Source organism: Euprymna scolopes, chromosome 32 (assembly GCF_053919585.1).
Source record: "Euprymna scolopes isolate OS-2025 chromosome 32, ASM5391958v1, whole genome shotgun sequence".
NCBI lineage: Eukaryota > Metazoa > Mollusca > Cephalopoda > Sepiida > Sepiolidae > Euprymna > Euprymna scolopes.
Genome location: NC_136513.1, coordinates 94585353 through 94605565, shown reverse-complemented (window position 1 = coordinate 94605565; position 20213 = coordinate 94585353). Strand labels below are relative to the sequence as shown.

The following is a 20213-nucleotide window of genomic DNA, read 5'->3' as shown; positions in this document are numbered from 1 at the left end:
ACATTTAAAATATATTCATATGGAAATATTTTATTTGAAAAAAGTAATTCAAACTTTCATAGTTTATATTTCGATAAATAATTTTCTAAATATTTGAAATATATTCATATTGAAATGATTTAAAATTTTCAAATTTTATCACATAATTTTGTCATAAATAAAACAAAGTAACTGTCTTCAATTGAATTACAAAGCTGAAACTTGTTTTTGATAACACAAGACATTATTTATATAAATTTTGTGTAAAAAAAAAAACACTTAGAGAAATGTAAATAAAAATTCTCTTTAGCTTTTTATTTTTCAACTGTTAAAACAAACAAAAAAACAAACTTCCTATCCCATCGTGGTTACCACCTGACGAAGGCCAAAGGAATAGTTGGCCGAAATGTCATGAAACAACAACTAATAAAGATGAGGATAATAGTTTGCAATAAACTAAATTAATAAATAATACTCATCTCAATAATGAATTCCAATTAAAAAAAAAAAACTATTTATAAAAAAGTAAAAAATGAAAATTTATTATTTTTTATCGTTTCATGATAGCACAAAAAATTGTTAAAACTAAAATAATTTTTTGAAATAATTTGCTTTCATGTGATTTTGTATTTCATTTCATCTTTACAGACTTCCATTCCATATTTAGATAAACAGAATCCACTGTCGGCATCTTAACTTTGCGTACTGAATGTTTTGGACATAAGTGTTATCCCCAACAAGATAAACAAGGTGCTTATATAGTATGATGTAAAAATGAAAATCACATTCCAAGAAAAATTTTGTTCTCCCCACAAGTGGAATTAAAGATCGTAGATTGACTCATAAGATTTACAGAGGGGGTGTTCTTATTAATGGTTTCTGGGAGGAAACTATCATTTACTGTTGCATTAGATTATGCTCTTGAGCGTTATCTAGTGATTTTTTTTTAACAGACAAGAGGAATATGTCACAACGTTTATTGAGTGGATTTCTATCAGTACTTTGTTTATTGTTTTAGTTTTAAGTTATTAGCGACACTCCAAAGATGGCATGCTCTTGTCAACCATCTTAACTTACCAACTCGGCACTACTTGTTTTTCGGAATATGTTACCCTTGTTATATATTTGTTTCTTCACGTTTTCATTTTGTTGTTTCTACTGCAAAAAAATATTGCTGAAAACTCTTCCATATACTTACATATTATGCAAAAAAAAAGCCGAGCATGCAACGCCTCCTTCTACAAGTAAAAAGTTTACCTTCACCATAACTTATGTTTATGTAAAATTTAAAAAAAAAAAAATCCAAACTGTGGTTTTGGGGCAATTTTACCCTATAATGGCTTCCAGTGAGGCAACTGGAGTTATCCCGGAAAATAGATTTTGGCAAAAATTTACTTTCATCATGACTAATGTTTATGCAAAATTTCAAAAAAAGTGTGAACAGATGAACAGAGTGAATTACTAGGTCCAATCCCTCCTTTGTCAGGGAACCAATAAGTGTCCTCACCAAAATTTTTTTTAAATTATCAAGTAAAATCCTAATCTCTACAATTATATAAATGCAACTTTGTGTGTGTGTGTGAGTTCGTTCCTTATAGACTCTGAAACGGCTGAACAGATTTTCTTTAAAATTTACAGAACTTTAGTGAATAAATCCAGGAGTGATCTTAGTTAAGTTTTGTCTCAGAATACTCCTGATAACTACCGATAATCGAAACCATTATTTTAATTTATCTATCATCGGTAAAGCCATTTTTTCCATGTTGTCACTTAGCAACAATGATAGAACAATGGACTGTGAAAATTCTACTGTGAGTAAGTTGATAGCATGTTTTTTTTTTGTTTTTCTTTTTGCATGACATGGTTTGTAGGTTCAAACAACGCACGTAAATTTTTTAATGTATTTTTTTTCGTTAACTGGAAAGAAGTTTATATATAATAATTTTATAAAAGAAACATTAGGTTCTCTAGAGTGCAATGTGGAATAACATATTTTGGACTAAGTTACTGCATGGAAGCATGTGAAGCTTCCTCCCAGGCGATTTCACGGATTTCGATGACAATAAAAATATAAGAGTGTGAAATATTCGTTGATCATCATTCAATCCCGGACAACGTCGAGTCTCCCTACTAGTTAAAGATAAAAACCAGTCATTATTACTTGGTTAAATAACAGACCGATTTATCTCCCCCTGCTTTACAATAACAGATTGGCAAAATACAAAAACTGACTTTTTTTACTTAAAATTCGACCCAATAATTTTTCCTAATTTTTGGTGCAGACATATTCTTGCATGATATGTAAGTATATCGAAATTTTTTACTTAAAATGCGATTTTTGTATGTGCCTCATACTGTATAAGCACCCAGGCTTTTTTTGTTGTTGATAATTTGTATTATTTGGACTATTGTTTTAATTTTAGACTAATGGGACCTGTGGAAATTCCACAGCGGACTCTTTCATATGTAATACATTGATGTTGACATTCTGTGAATGTTCAACATAAATGGAGATGTCCTGATATTGTTGTAGCTCTTTCGTTAAAACTACAAAAGTATTTATCCAAGCTAGCAGGAATGCCCGGCACAGCCTAGTCGTAAAGTATGCTTAAATATGATATTTTAATATTTGATATAATCCCTGGCAAAAGAGGATGTGGAAGACCAAAAAAAAAAAAAGACTGTCAGACAACACGATGGACATCACAGACATTAGCATGGCTGAGTTGCTCAGAATAGCGCAGAATCAGAGTCAATGGTGATGATTCGTGAAGAGTGCCACGACTGTTCAGTAATGACCATTCCATCAAAAAGAGAGATAGCTGATAGGACAAGAACAATCTATTCCTGTAGATTAAATAAAGGGTTCAGTTTCAGAGTTCAACAAAGCACACCTAAAGAAGTTATCTCTCAACCTACAAGCAATTCCAACGCAATTTTTTCAAATACCACAAAAAAATCAAATTGCATCTGACGCCCTTTTCACGACTTGAGTAGAGAAACTTTCTTTTTTCTAAGAGATTTCCGACGCTACAATCATTCTTAATTTATATATTAATACGTTAGCGTGTGTTATTTTTTTGTGTAACGCTTACATCTTTTTTCTTCCGAGTGACTGCCGTTTAATTGTTACTAGCAGGGGTACCTGGCGTTGTCCAGATGTTTGTAGGTGTAAAAGAAAACAAAAAAAATGAACCTGAAGGCGGAAAAGAAAGTGAAAGAAAACGTGACATTTTATCGCTACGCTAACGAGACATAGGAAGTGAAAAGCATTGAAATTTAGCAATGTTAATCAAAAGGTTAACTTGCAGAAACAAACGTTGGCTGGAGGCCAGTTCAGCTTTCCGCTGTTTCATTTCCCCACGATGTTGGGGAAAACCAGCTCCTCACAAAAAGGGAATGTCCAAATGAATAGCAATTGTCTCATGTGAGGAGTTTCCCCCAAATTGATCAAAGCTGATTGCTTTCTGGACGTCCCGGCACGAAAGGCTGGGTAGCTGCCTCCGCTTTCAATTCAGCTTCGCTTTTATATGAAAACGCTGAACAAACATACAAGAGGAAGGAATACCATGAATTTTATAAAAGTCGATGTAAATAAATGTAGATATGACGTGCGTTCTTCACAAATTGTAGATATTATGATCCAGGGAGTATATAAAAAGTCTAAAAAATAGTACCCCCCCCCCCCAGAAAAAGTCTTTGCTGGACATACAAAAACACACGCGGCCGTTTTGTCTTTTATATATATACTAGCGAGGGGTACCCGGAGTTGCCCGGGTGTTTGGAGGTGTGGGGGGGGGGGGGTAAAAAAAAATAAAAAATAAAATAAGTATGAGGATCGAACCCGAACCGTTGAGGTAAAGTTGTAAATTAAAGTGTGAAAAAAAAAAAAAAAAGTGCGACGTTAACCATTGCCCCACCGCAAGATGCTAACGGAAACACGTTATTTAATTACATGGATTTGGCAGGTGCCTGTTTTAATGAGTTAATGAGGTCAAGTTTGACTGCGGGATTTTTATCTTCCCAAGATGTCATAGGAAAAAGACTAACCCTCATGCGGTGAGCGACAAATGTTGAATATTTATCTTCCCGAAATCGAGCAAATTAAATAGACAGGCGAGCTTCGTTGTTAATTGTGAGATATTACGATTTATATGCAATATAAAAAGTTTTAAAAAGTTGTTAGGCGAGCGACAGCTTCTCTGAAAGAAGCCTTTTGTAAACATACAGAAAAAGCGAACACACATACATACATTTTCGCTTTTATATTTATAGATATATATATATATATATATATATATATATATATATATATATATATACACATAGATGACCTTCCACTTGTAATAAATAATAAGTTTTGGTTTCGGTTTTGATTATAACTAAAGGCACTCAAGTTATATATATTTTTTTTTCTTTATAAGTTTTGGTTTCGGTTCAAACTGATGCACTCAAGTTATATGGATATTTTTTTTTTATTTTTGAAATCACGACTTTATAAGAATCGATAGAAAATTGACTCTGTAATAATATATACAAAATCTGCATGAATTAAAATATAATATTTGACAACTGGGTTACGCCAGGTGTCCCTGCTAGTTTTTAATAAATATTATAAAAAAAAAAATAAAAAAAATAAAAATGGTTACTATGCAACCTACCCAATTTTTCAAATTTCTCCCATGTTTTTTGGGCCAGTTCCACTCTGGAATTTGGATGCTCATCAAATAACACCGATCCCATCACTCGGAAGACAAGGATGGCTTGAGCAGCTGTAACGTTGCCTGTTATTACAAACATGAAAAAGGAAATAAACATTAAAAAATATAATAAATAAAAGGCAGAGAAATTAAAATTTGTTTTCATTTAATAAAAATAGAAATTTATGCAGAATAAAATTTAAGTTAAAAAGTGGATCCTTCTACCACTCCAGTAGATATCTCCCTACTGATGCAATTCTTTACCTATATAAAAGCCAAGTATGACCAATGGTGGAGTACTAGAAGCTACTAGAAACAACTTATCCTGCCTTGACAGAGTTCAAAATAGACTTTGTAGCTTAGTGTGGGGTTAGGGTTAGGGTTACTGATGCAATTCTTTACCTATATAAAAGCCAAGTATGACCAATGGTGGAGTACTGTTGCCATATTTTGGCAGAAGCTACTAGAAACAACTTATCCTGCCTTGACAGAGTTCAAAATAGACTTTGTAGCTTAGTGTGGGGTGCTCTTTTCTCTTCCCTGCAACCTCTTTCCCACAAAGAGACTTTGCGAGCCTGTCTCTGCGTTATCGTTATTTTCATAGTAAGTGCTCATCTGAACTTCAATCTATGCGCCCCCCCCCTTGCCAAACTTTCACGAAAAACACTCGTCTAGCTAAAACCATCATCAATAATTTCCCCCCAGTCTTTATCTGTGCCTAAACCTAAATGTAGATTCCATGAACAAAGCTTCTTTCTTAGAACTGTACGCCTGTGGAACTCTCTTCCATTTGTCTGCTTTCCAGCTGACTACAATTTGTTTTCAAGTCTAACGTAAACAAATTCTTGAACCGTCCCCCTAAGTAATCCAATGTAGAAAATTTCCACTACTAATGATTACTACGCTATAATCTCATTGACTAATGTATACCCAGTAAGCCTTATCCTCGAGTGGCCTCTGAGTCTTGATAAGTGGTGATTCCTTTGTAAAAAAAAAAAAAAAAAAAAAAAGAAAATCATAATCTAAAGAATTTCTGGTCATAATCAGCTACCGGAAGTGGTGATAAGGCAAATCAGTTCCTTCGTTTTTTTATTCTCATACCTATATCTCCCCTGTGCATGTATTCGTTTTTTTATTAGTTTTTTTTTTCTTTCTTTTTTCATTTAATTATTGAACAATTTTTTTGGTCTTATTTTAATTAAGAATTATTAAAATTAGTATCATTTTTTTTAAAGACTTAAAACACTTTTTGCATTCTTTTTTTTAAATTTAAATTTTTTTTATTTACAGAATTATTGAAACACTTTTTAAAATATTTAAAAACTATTTTGGGAATATAATGTATGGAATACATTTTTTTTATGATGTTTGAAATTTTGTTTATTTTGATTTCAATAATTTTATTTTTATACTTTCTTATATAAATTCAAATAATACAAATTTTATTTTTAAAATAAAACACTTATTTTTATAATTTCATAAACATATTTCTTATAAAATTTCAAATAAAATAAAAAGTTTTCTTTTTAATTTTGTTATTAAAAAGTGCAAACACTAATTGTGTTATTTTATCTGTATAATTTTGTTAATTTTGATTGTATACTTTTCAAAAATGTCATTTTCTTGTATTTTATTTCAATAAATCGCTTCATAAAAGAAATATCAAAAAATAATAAAGGCAAAGGAACTGATTTGCCTTGTCACTGCTTTCAGTAGCAGACACACCAGAAGTTAGGAAGTACATTAGCTGACTATAAACCAAAATAGCTCTAATAAATAAAAGGCAGAGAAATTAAAATTAATTTTCATTTAATAAAAATAGAAATTTACGCAAAATAATATATAGCTGACTATAAACCAAAATAGCTCTAATAAATAAAGGCAAAGAAATTAAAATTTATTTTCATTTAATAAAAATAGAAATTTATGCAAAATAAAATTTAAGTTAATTTCAAGATTATGTTTTTCGTTCAATTCTATAAAATAAAAGACCACAAGATAAACGCATGCAAAAAAAAACTAAACTCAATATTGAACAACAACACCTGCTGCTGCTGCTGCTGGTTGCCTGAAGCCTACCAACCTGAACAAACCACATCTCCTTACTAGCATTACCTCTTCTTTTTATTTGTTCAAGTTGGAGATGGCAACACATCAAAGGCCGTAAATGACAAAGTTCTCTCTGATTCTCTCTCCTTTGATCTTGAGCGTGTGGTACAATGGGGGGAAGAGGTGACTTGTTACTTTTAATGCATCCAAAACCAAGCTTCTGTCTTTACATCATCAACGCTCTGATCCCCATCTGGCATCAATTGAAATGGATGGCTCTCGTCTTGGGGAGGCTCCATGTTTTGACAAACTTCTGGTTTTGACCTTCACTCCTGATCTGAAATGGAACACGTACATCAGGTCTGTTGCAAAGGATGCTGGGAAAATGGTGGGATTCTTCTACCACTCCAGAAGATATCTCACTACTGATGCAATTCTCTATCTGTATAAAAGCCAAGTACGTCCTGCTGCCACATCTGGGTAGGAGCTGCTAAAAGCAGCCTACCCTGCCTTGACAGAGTACAAAATAGACTTCGTGGCTCGCACAGAAGAGACGTTGCGAGCCTGTCTTTGTTCTATCGTTATTTCTATGGCAAGTGTATGTCTGAGCTCCAATCTCTGGTCCCCCCTCACTAATCTTTCACAAAAAACACCCATCTAGCTGAAACTACTGTCATTAATTTTCCCCACTCTTTATCTGTGCCTAAATCAAAACGTAGATTCCATGACCAAAGCTTCTTTCTTAGAACTGCACGACTGTGGAACTCTCTTCCGTTTGCCTGTTTCCCACCTGACTACAACTTGGATGTCTTCAAGTCCAACATAAACAAATTCCTGACAAACCGCCCCCTTAAGTGAGACACTATTAACTCTCCAATACTAATGATTACTATGATACTATCCCATTGATTACTTTACATGCAATAACCCTTATCCCCGAGTGGCTTCCGGGCCTTGATAAGTGGTGACCTCCATGTAAAAAAAAAAAGATGGAGCATTCTACGAGATGACAAATATTCACTTGCTATCTCATATATTCCAACAAAGAGATCTTTTTAAAATTCTAACCGTTTAAGTGCAATTGTTTGTATCTCTCTTGCACTTGGTTCACTGGGTATATTTATCAGGTTGTTTTTTAAAATTCTTTTTCAGGGGTCAAGTTGATCCTATAATTACTGGAATGATGGAGATCTTCCTAAGATTCCAGCTTCTTTTCATGTTGTACATAAGACTTTGGTATTTTCTCCATTTAGCTCCGTTTTCAATCCAGTATCATCGGGGACATTGACTTCTACTAAGGTTGCTGCTTTCGCCTCTCTAGATGTGAAACAGGAAGTTGTCAGCCACATAGTGGTCACAAAAGCCATCAGCGATGAATGCTATCTCCTCCATGTCAGTCAAAAGATTTCTCAGTCATGTCAAGCCCCTAACACCATCCCAGGAAGAGACCAGACTACAGTTGTTAAGCTGAGAATCTCCCCCACCTTCTACTGAAATAGGAATCTCCCATCTGAGGTTCTTTCTCTTGGTTCAGAAGCAACCAGGTTGTAATAGAAAACTCAACCGCCTGAGAACGGGAATGACGTGATCAAAAGTTGTTATGACCAGATATGGCTACAAAACTGAACCAACCATCTGCAAATGCGGAGAAGAGGACCATACGATGCAACACTGTCTTGTCTGCTCTAAACTACCCAACCGGTGTAGCATGAAAGATCTTGAAGAACACAATCATGCAAAGAACTGGAGAAAAAAAAAAAACACAAAGAATAACTTTCGCTTAAGATTGTAACGCAGCTGTTACTTTTTAACTGTGTCGTTATGTGGCACTATATCGCAGTGCCACAGTTGCTAACACACTCTACAGCATGGCCGGGTGGTGATTTGGCCATAAGCATAGAGATACAAAGAAATACAATGCCAGAATTCCCTTTCTAGATCGATCCTTTTTTTCGGCCGGACGACATGGGGTAAGCACGCATGTTTCTGTCTCTCCGTGAACGAGAGAGGGCACCCCCTTTCCATCATCACTGGTTAGGACTATCTATGTAGCTCAGTCTAATAATTTTTAAGGTTTAAGTATTAATTGCTTTTGATCCTTTTTGTAAAACATCGTAAAATATTGTCATATATTTATGCATAGAAATAAAATAGTTAAGATTTCTCATAAATATTACGATTGTGTCGTGTTGTGTGTTTTATTGAGTCTGCCATGAATGCCTCCATCAAATAACAGAGTGGTCTGGAGGACGAAGAAAGAAAATTCCAACCAGAATGCCACCAGGGTGAAGAGGTCATCTTGAGAAAATAAGGGAACCACACCCACAGCCAACATCTCAGGTATGATTTTCTTGTTACACAGACCCTAAGGACTGGCCATCTTCGCATCTTCATCAGACCACTTCTAAGATAATTAGTGTAACATGTGAAGCCAGTTACACACCAGTGACCGGCTGATCGTGTTATAGTTACACTTCAAACCTCTCAGACCCACACATTGTCTGGTACCATCGCAAAGGAACAAACAAATAAAAATCTGACTCCACATTTTTTTTTAAATGCAAATGAAACATTTATTTGTGGTTCTTCCAAAACAATGCATTTCATTATTTTGCAAAAGTTTTTAAAAGCCTTTCTCCTCACCACCTGTGCTTTTTAAAAGCCTTTCTCCTCACTAACTGACGCTGACACTAGCCAGTTGTTTCTTGCCCTCGTATTCACATGTCCATCTTTCTCGGCATACACTTTGTTTCTCTCTTCTTGACCACATGGTGTATGTTTCGTTTTTCTTGTGACACAAGCTGGCGCACACTTGCTAATTTGCATACGTGCTTTAACGGCTGCTGTTGCTAATAATACTTTCACTAGTCAGCCATGCCTTGGCTGTTGCTGATTCTTTCACATGTATCCATATGTGCTCTGTTACAGATAGAAGGGATTTGAAGTGAGATTTCAGTTGCTGTTTAAACTTTAGTGAATAACTATGCAAGATTAGACTCCGTTAGATAATGGAGTTCAAACAGCTGTAGGGAATGATCCACCACAAAAACAACTTTTAGTGAAGGAAAATAGATCAATCTATATGGATATGTAAAAAAAAAAAAAGAAAAAAGAAAAAAAAAAGAAAAAGTATATTTCAAATCAAGAATACTGTCATCTTTTTTATGACGTGAAGTGTACAAGTCTACCTGGAAATATCTTAATGACAGTTTCAATCCTTACAGACAAAATTTATACATCTTCAAAAATTGAACTTAGGGGTGTGTGTGTGTGTGTGTGTGTGTGTGTGTGTGTGTGTGTGTGTGTGTGTGTAAGGAGGGAGAATCAATGAAAGTTAAAGTAATTAAAAAAAATAAATAAAAATAATACCACAGAAATTTTTTTGAATTCATCTAATGTGATTTTCAGTATTTATTAAATAAATGAATGTATACATGTTCCATATTTATTTTTTGAGATGACAGTAAAAAAAAGTGATTCCGCACGGAATTTGGAACAGAACCCTTTCACAGGGTTAGTATGCTCTCATTCCATCAGCCATGGTTGGGTACAAGTCCTAAGTAATTTACTTAGTTATTTTTTTTATTTAATAATTTTTCTGATGTATTGTTATGCTACAAGTTATATTTTATACAAGCATGAATTTCAATTTGTTGTGCATACAGTTGTTTGCTATTTCACTTCTAAAATTAAATAGATTTGATCAGTTTATAAAGTGTAAAAATTCGTCTGGAGGCAATAACGAAGGCAGAGCGTGACAAGCTGAACAACGGCAATCGCCATCCCTTATTTGGACATCAAGAGGGACTACCATCTCGCCACTGTCACAAGCCTCAGCCGAACAACACCAGTGTCCTTCCACCTGTGTTGGTGGAATGAGTCATTCAAAGACTTTCATAATGAATTGATTTCACAAAAATAGTTTTGTTAGTAAAAAACATGTTTGTTGAATATCTAATTTGAAACTCACATCACCAGAACTGATCACAGCCATTTATTTTATGTCAAAATGTTTCCGTGGGTGGACGCCATTTTATTTATTAATATTTTCATTTTCATATTTGCACAACTCTGCAATCAAAGGACAAGTCGACCAAAACGCACAAGGTGGTGCTGCTGTTTCGCTTGACAAGCATGGTAGTCAGTGAACAATTTGTCTTTTGTATCCGTTTCATTATGTCGGAACTCTCTATGAAATCCATGTTTGTTCTGCTAAAAAATTCAACATATTTGTTTCCATCTTTTTGCTAGAAAGTTAAATATAACTTATTTTAATAGCAGCAGGTGTGAGAAGCCCATTTTCTTTCTAGCAGTATCATCTGTATTAAATCTGTTGCTAAGGTGAGTATAGAAATGGTTGGATCATTCTACTGCTCCAGTAAATACCTGACTTTTGACACAATATTCTCCTTATGTAAGAACAGGGCTTTGCATTATGAATAAAACAGTCACATTTGCGAGTGATTTTTTTCAAGTGACAACTAGAAGTAATAAAATCTTTTCACGATTGCTTTTTTTTTTTTTAAACAACAATCTTCCAAAGCTCATTACTGAATGAAAAATATTTTTTCCATTTTTTTTTTTTAATAAAAACACCAAAGTTAAATTATTTAAACAATGAAAGGTTTAATAGAACAATGTACTCTTTTTTTAACAAGGCTGTTTAAAAAAAACATCTGAAAAAATTTTAATGTTCATACATTTAAATTTCAACATAAAATTCAGTGCTAATTTAGAATTACACTTATTTAAAAAAAAAAATACAAAAACATTTTTATGATGTACATACTTGTCATGGAACAAAGATGTCATATTCTAAAAATCATGTGGGTTTGACTATTAACTCTTCTACTTGGCTAGTAAATGAAAATATTTAGTTATCAAAGATTAATTGAAGATAAATTTGCTTGTAGAGCCCTAAAGAGCCAGATGCATCCTAAGATGGAGGAGTACTGCTGTTGTGTCCAGAGAATAGGCACTCTGAGCATTTTTTTCTTAAAAAAATGCAAAATTGACTTCAAAATCTAGAGAGGGGTGTTTCACAGTTTCTTTCTTACAAAATGAGACATTCCTAGTTTTTCTTTACTCTAGCGTTATTTTCATGGAAGATGTTCGACTGAGCTTCAATCTCTGATTTCACCCAGTAAAACATCCACAGCAAGAACTCGCCCATCTCATTTACAACCGTTGAAAAGAACATTTCTTTCTTCAATTTTGTGCCTAACATTAAATAGAAATTTCATAAACAGTTTCTTTTCAAAAATTCCCTATTTGGGGAACACATTACTCGGACTATTTCCCTGCAAGCTACAACATGATCACCTTCAAATCCAATCTGATAAGACATCTTCATAAGTAATCTAATTTTGGTCATTTCATTCATAATTTTCAATCCTCTTATGATATTCTTCAGTTAATTGACAATTTATCCATTTCATTAACACTTATCCTTGAGTGGCTTTTAAATTTGATGTGATGACTCATTAGTATAAATAATAAAATTGCATTTGTCATAAAAAAAAAAAAAAATGGCATTTCTTTCTGGGTTGCCATAATTTTCTGTTCAAAACTCAGCAGTTTTTAAATTTACAAACAATACCATGCTCCTGCAAAGACGAACGAGCATATACTACACTGCTCTTCGAATGAGGTAATGCCTGGGAGGATAATCTCATAACACAGGATAGTCTCAAACAGTTACGACGCTATACGCTTCAAAAAAGAAAAAGTGGAGGTAATGCCTGGGAGGATGGCATCATGACGACAAAAATAAAACAAATACCAGTTTTTTCAATTTCTTGGATGAGTCCATTGACTTGATTAAGTGATACTCGGCCATATCTATAAAGGTTCGTTTCCACAATGATCATTTGTCGATTAACAGATGAACTTGGTCTTGGAGTAAATTTCCCAACTGGTTGGACAGCTTCAGCTTGGGTGGTCAGGCCCCTAATAAAATAAAAAAAAAAATAAAAAAAAATAAAATCAATATAAAGTGTGTGTGTGTGCGTGTATATATATATATATATATATATATATATATACATACTTGTTTATTGTTATATAAACATGCTCACATCCCGCTGCTACAAATAGCCACTTGTTTCAATCAAACAACAGATATCATCAGGCAGCGACTTGACTATTCAAAAGTTCAATGAATAAACTATTATTCATTCACTAGATTATTCATTGAATTTTTGAATAGTCAAGTCGCTGCCTGATGATATCTGTTGTTTGATTGAAACAAGTGGCTATTTGTAGCAGCGGGATGTGAGCATGTTTATATAACAATAAACAAGTATTATCAGCTCTTTTTATTGAGCACTATCTAACAACCTCATTGAATTCATTAGTCCATTACTTTTGAATAAAAAACCCGAGTATATATATATATAATAAATCACATAGGTGAATGCAGCAAAATAGTCCAAAAAGAATATAAAGACAGGCACGACTGCATGGGGAAGGCAGTGCACTGGGAACTCTGCAAACGATTGCACCTCGAACATGTGGCCAAATGACACAAGCAAAAACCAGAGACAGTACTGGAAAAAAAAGTACAAAATCCTTTCGGACATGGAGATGCAAACAGATAAACTCATCCAAGCAAGAAGACCAAACATCATAATAATTAACAAGAAGGAAAGAAACTGCCATATTGTAGATTTTGCTGTCCCAATAGACCATGGGGTGGAGAGCAAAAAGATAGAAAAACAAAAATATGTAGAACTTGCTAGAGAACTAAAAGAAATATGGAACATGATGGAAATCAATATAACACCAATAATTGTACCTATTTAAAATGCCTCCCCACGGGACAGAGTTAGACACCAGGGTCGTTTTTTAATGTGGAGAAAAGGTACAAAAATAAAAATTGTCTCAGTCGTGAAGGATTTCTCCTCCACCGAAAGAGAACAAGAAATGGAATGGCAGCATCTGAAGAACAGATACTACACTTTGATCTTGGCCAAAACCAATAATTGTAGGAGCACTAGAAACAATCCCAAAGAATTTGGGGGGTGTGGGGAATGACTAGAAGAAATTGGAACCAAGGGGAAGACGGAGACTATACTACAGACGATAATGCTGAAAATGGCTGAATCTTAAGGAAAACAGTAGAATATGGGAACTAATCCACATACGCTACAAACATTAAACCAGCCATATATAAGAAACTGCAAGTCTACTAGGATCAGAATTTGCTGGAATGACGAACTGAGATTGCCTGGATAGAGAATCAGCAGCAGCTAGGGATCGTGCCTTAATCTGACATGTATATAAATAGTAAACTATGTATGACAGCACAACAAGACTAAATATAATATTATCGTCACTAATGATTCTAGTTAAGCGTAAGATAGAGGATGACCAATGACATCCTCACTTCCTATACTTTTAATACTCTTGTGCTTGATTTGATTAAAATTTTGTCTTTTTATAAAAAATAATTCTAGGTGTAGTATCTATTCTGGTACTACACTTCATTTATATCTTCAATGGAGGAGGAATGTTTCAGCTGATGTAACTTTCAACCTCATGTTTTGTTCAACTCAGAAATTTTCACATCAAACTCAGGAAACTCGAAGTTCAAACTGAAGCCTTGATTTTATTCTGTATATATGAAAATACCGAAAAATTGACTCAAAACATTAATTCATTCACCCTCAACTGTGCACTTTTCTAGAGAGAGGGATCGCTTTTTTTCGCCGATATTTTCGAAAGTCATCCTCTCTTTTCGATTGTCTAGACTTATATTAATTATTTTTATTTCTGATTATTCTCATCTTTATTAGTTGCTGTTTTTCATCTTTTATTGCATTTTTATGCAGTTAGGAGATTCGACGTTCCTATCCGTCGCGGTTACCACCTGACGAAGGCCAGAGGAATAGTTGGCCGAAACGTTGTGAATAAAAAAAACAATAAAAGATGAAAAACAACAACTAATAAAAGATGAGAATAATAGTCCGAAATAAAAATAATATATTTTTTTTTTTACATAGGTATCACCACATTATCAAGGCCAAGAGGCCACTCAAGGATAAGGGTTAAAGAGTGTACAGTAGTCAAAAGGACAATATAGTAATCGATAGTAATGGAAGTTCGGTAAATTTGTTAACTTAAGTGGAACGGCTCATCAGAAACTTGTTCACGTTGGACTTGAAGACAACCATATTATAGACAGCTGGAAAGCAGGAAAACGGAAGACAATTCCACAGGCGTACAGTTCTAAGAAAGAAGCTTTGTTCATGGAATCTACGTTTAGGTTTAGGCACAGATAAAGAGTGGGGGAAATTATTGATAGTGTTTACAGCTAGACGAGTGTTTCTTGTGAAAGTTTGGCGAGGGGGAACCATAGATTGAAGCTCAGTCGAACACTTTCCATGAAAATAACGATACATCAGAGACAAACTCGCAACATCTCTTCTGTGAGATAGAGGTTGCAAGGAAGAGAAAAGGACATCTCCTACGAGGCTACGAAGTCTATTTTGAACTCTAATGCTCATCTTAAAAATGAATTCCAATTAAGGAATAATGTATATGTCTAGACTTAATTTGTAAACCTATGTCACTTCCGGTTTGGCGGTAGTTGTAACAGCAAAGACGTCACGTTTTTTTCATGTTCTATAAAAAAAATTTAAAAAAAAACATTGTGTGGTAGATTTATTTAGTTATATTATTAAAAAAAAAATTTTTTTTTTAATAATTATCCCAAACAAGACATATTGCCACCGAGACGTAAAGGGTTACTGTGAATTATGAACCAAATTTAAAGGGGGCATCTTAAGTAGGATATTGTGAAGCAAGATGCTTGTTCGTATTACATTTAAATTTTTGCATGTTGATACAATTGGGGAAATTGGAAGTAGGAAAGAATTTCAAATGTAAGCAGTTCAAGGAAAGAAGCTATGAGTTTTTTTGGCATCTGAGACACTTGACAATGAAAGAGTGGAATTTTAATACTTGTCAGGGGTATTTACATTAAGTGGATACATGTGCAGTAAGTACATTCCATTCAATTATTTGTAAAACAAGCAGAGAGATGCAACACTGATAATAAGACAAGAGGCAGTACGAGACATTAAGTTGAACTCATTTTTACAGTCTGTCCAATAGAAAGAGGATAGGATTGGTTCACTATTTCACACATCGCGAATGGTGGCTTTAAATATTAGCAGGTCGCCTGGCATTGCTCAATCATAAAATATGCTTAAATATAATATTTTAATTCATGTAAATTTTGTATGTATTATTATAGAGTCAATTCTCTTTTGATTATTATATTGTACCCAATACAGATTTCAATGACTTGGGTGCCATCAGCTAGAATTGAAACTAAAACATTTAGTCTTCCAGCTTTAGTTGTTGCCATTTGAGCTATCATCAGATGGATAAGAAAATGTTAAAATTTTACCGACTTTTAATGTATATTTGCATATACATAGAAGTGCACTTAAGTTGATTTATGCCTAGCAAATTACAATTTTTCAATTTTGACCGCTTAGCAGCTATTTTTACCAGCTAAAGATCAAATCAAATTTGTTCCACATGTTCAAATCCCCTATATATCAAGTTTCAAGTCTGTAGATCAAAAATTGACAGTGGAGTTAGGTAGAGACTGTTCCTCAGACAGACAGACAAGGTCAATTTTATACATCCATTTATTTATAAAAGTGAGTCTCTGTCTGTGTACATTTCCCTATGCAATAACTGTCAATTTTAAGTTTACAGATTCGAAATTTGATATACAGGGTAGTAAGATTTGGGAAAATCTTTGTAATAAGTTTTTGGCCAGAAATTTGGCTGTTAAGAGGTCAAAGTTCAACGATTTGACCTTTGAGAACTCTACCAAACTCCTCCACCAATTTTGGGTCTGAATACTTGAAATTTTAAATATAGGTTCCTTGAACATGGATCTAACTTAACTCGATTTGATCCCAAAACAATAAATGTTAAGGGGTCATAATAGGGGTAAAAGTTTTTAAAAATTTGACCTCTGCGGTCTCTAACAAATTACTCAGACAATTTCTAAACATTTGAAATTTTACATAAAGGGAATTCAGAGATAGAGCAAGCTTTTTAATCAGTTTGGGTCAAAAATTTGAGCTACAAATATCTAAATCTATGTATGTATGTTTGCATGTCTGCCTAAAACTTTCGACAGAGGCGACGGATTTTCACAAGATCAGTATTGTTTTGAAGCTCAACCCTCCAGACGACAAATACCGAAAAATTGGCTAAAAAAATTAATTTCTTCACCCTCAACTGGACACTTTTCTACAGGGAGGGGTCGCTTTTTTCGCTGATATTTTCAAAAGTCATCTCTTTTCGATTGTCTAGACTTAATTTAAACCTACGTCACTTCCAGTTTGGCGGTCGTCGTAACAGCAAAGACGTCACATTTTTTTTCACGTTCTTTTCCTGGTACGGGTTCGAGTTTGGCTTCCTATTACCACTTTTTTTTTTTTTGCTTAACACACACACCTCCGGGCAACGCCGGGCATCCATGCTAGTATCTATATAAAGTTGAGCTTTTCGTCACACTGACATTGATATTAAAAGCCTACTTTTTCTATTTAAAAATGATTAAAATGAACTTCTTAATATACTCAGTCATGGATATGCGAGCTACTAAGTACATGTTAACTAATTTGCATGTTCTTTGAAAAACGAACTTTCATTAATTAATCGTTCATTTTTATGGTTTCGAATTAGATGACTGGTTTCATTTAAATATTACATCAGTTCTTTTTATGCATATTTTCTACATTCTGCATAATTGCATAGCATTTAGGATGAAAAAATTCTAGCACACACAAATCATATATATATATATATATATATAAGTGCCTTTGTCTGTATGTGTGGAAAGTCTCTACAAAACTCTTCTCTAAATTTTTGGTTTAGAGACTTGAAACTTCATACAGAGGAGATTTGAACATATGGAACAATTTCAATTTTGTTTTTTGCCCTGTTCTGAAACTGAATTGTCTCCCCTTTTCTGAAATCTTCAAATTAAAAGCAAAATTGTAGTTCCATGATAATAATACACAAGTGCCAAAAATAGTGTATAAGTGATAAAAATTGATTTATATATATACAAGCAGTTCAGTCCGGCTTTGCTCGGGCCCTATGTACTGTTCATAACTTCTTTGTTATATGTATATATATATATTAAAAAGTTTGATCCATGTTAAGGTAACCTACCTCTAAAATTTCAAGTCTTTAGACCCAAAATTGGCAGAGGAGTTTGGTAGAGTTTGCAAAGGTCAACTCTTTCAACTTTGACCTCTTGCCAGACAAATTTTCGCCCAAAAACTGATTGCTTGCTGCATGTCTGAATACCCTTTATGTAAAATTTCAAATTTTTAGACCCAAAATTGGCTGAATAGTTTGCTAAAGACCACAAAGGTCAAATCTTTTGAACTTTGACCCCTTAGCAGCCAAATTTTCAGCCGAAAACTGATTAAAAAATTTTTCCCAAATCTCAATACCCCTTAAGTCAAATCTCGAGTATGTAGACTGAAAATTGACAAGGTAGTTCGGTAGGGAAATGCACACACACAAACAGACAGACAATTTCACTTTTATAGATATACTAGCAGTTCAGCCCGGCTTTGCTCGGGCCCTATGTACTGTTCATAACTTGCCCTACATGTGAATATGTAAGGTTTCAAATGTTTAGACCAAAAGAGTAATTTCGTAAAGACCACAGAGGTCAATTTTTTTTAACTTTGACCCCAATTTTGATCCCTTAACATTTAATATTTTAGTCTCAAATCAAAATAAAAAGTTTTACCCATGTCCAAGCTACCTACATCTAAAATTTCAAGTCTTTAGACCCAAAATTGGCGGAGGAATGTGATAGAATCTGCAAAGGTCAACTCTTTCACCTTTGACCTTTTGGCAGACAAATTTTCACCCCAAAACTGATTAAAATGTTTGCCGCATGTCTGAATACCCATTATGTATAAATTTCAAATGTTTAGACCAAAAATTGACGGAGTAGTTTGCTAGACACCGCAAAGGTCAAATCTTTTGAACTTTGATCCCTTGGCAACTCAAATTTTCGACCCAAACTGATTAAAAAGCTTGCCCTATCTCTGAATATGTAAAATTTCAAATGTTTAGACCAAAAATTGGCTGAATAATTTGGTAGAGACCACAGAGATCAAATTTCTTTTAAAATTGACCCCAATTTTGACCCCTTAACATTTATATTTTGGGACTCAAATCAAATTAAAAAGTTTGATCCATGTTCAAGTAACCTACATTTAAAATTTTAAGTGTTTACACCCAAAATTGGTGGAGGAATTTGGTAGAGTTTTCAAATGTCAAACCGTTGAACCTCTTGAAAGCTAAATTTTTGGCCTAAAACCGATTAAAAAGATTTTCCAAAATCTTAATACCCCTTATGTCAAATTTCGAGTCTCTAGGCTGAAAATTGACAGAGTTATTTAGTAGGGAAATGTACACAGACATTTTCACTTATATATATATATTATTAAATGAAGAAACATTTCATTTACAAAATCATGTCTAACAGATCAGAAGTACTACTCTATGTAAAAATGGAGCAGAGTTAAATTGAAATTAAACAAAATTTTGTAAATAAATTATTTTTATTATTCAATACAAAACTTTACTTTATTTCAGTACTAATGGTTTCCGTTCCAGGTTTGTGCGCCCCTAATGCCGCTATTTTCTGGGGGTTTTTTTTATGAAAATAGTATTAAAACGTCTTTTTGCCCCCTATTAATCCCGGTTAATACATAATGATACATTGAATTGAACTCTAAAACATTCATCATTTAATACTATGGCATTACATTGTCTGACATCAATGAGGATCAACAAGATTTTTGCTTACCAAGAAACAGTCACCATCTTCATAAATAAATCAAAAAACAAGGCTAGCTGAAGGTCAATAATTATAATTCATAAATTTTTTTATTAAATAATGGATCACACCATATCAAAACCCATTTATTAAATAATGGATCACACCATATCAAAACCCATTTATTAAATAATGGATCACACCATATCAAAACACATTTATTAAATAATGGATCACACCATATCAAAACACATTTATTAAATAATGGATCACACCATATCAAAACACATTTATTAAATAATGGATCACACCATATCAAAACACATTTATTAAATAATGGATCACACCATATCAAAACACATTTATTAAATAATGGATCACACCATGTCAAAACCCATTTATTAAATAAAGGACCACACCATATCAAAACCCATTTCACTCTAATTTATTTTGTGTCTATAATTCCATTAACAGAATTATTTAGATTTGAAACAAAGTATTCAAATCGATAAGAAATTAATTTATGTTTTAAAGTAAAAAAAAAGTTAATTATTATTTAAAAACATTTTTTATGCAACTCTATTGTATCAAAGAACCACATTTAACATCTTCTATTATATAAAGGGCAGTTGGCTAAGTGTCCA

The 20213-nt window shown here is 33.5% G+C and overlaps 1 protein-coding gene across 1 annotated transcript in view; it reads right to left on the bottom strand.

The window, feature by feature from the left end:
• Positions 1–20213, bottom strand: part of LOC145256507 (leucine-rich PPR motif-containing protein, mitochondrial-like) — a 139121-nt gene that overhangs the window by 107594 nt on the left and 11314 nt on the right. Inside the window, exons 2-3 of the mRNA XM_080115478.1 lie at positions 12511–12677; positions 4641–4763 (exon numbers count right to left, since the gene is read on the bottom strand). Coding sequence (XP_079971604.1) covers positions 4641–4763; positions 12511–12677 — 290 coding nt within the window. The remainder of the gene's footprint in view (positions 1–4640; positions 4764–12510; positions 12678–20213) is intronic.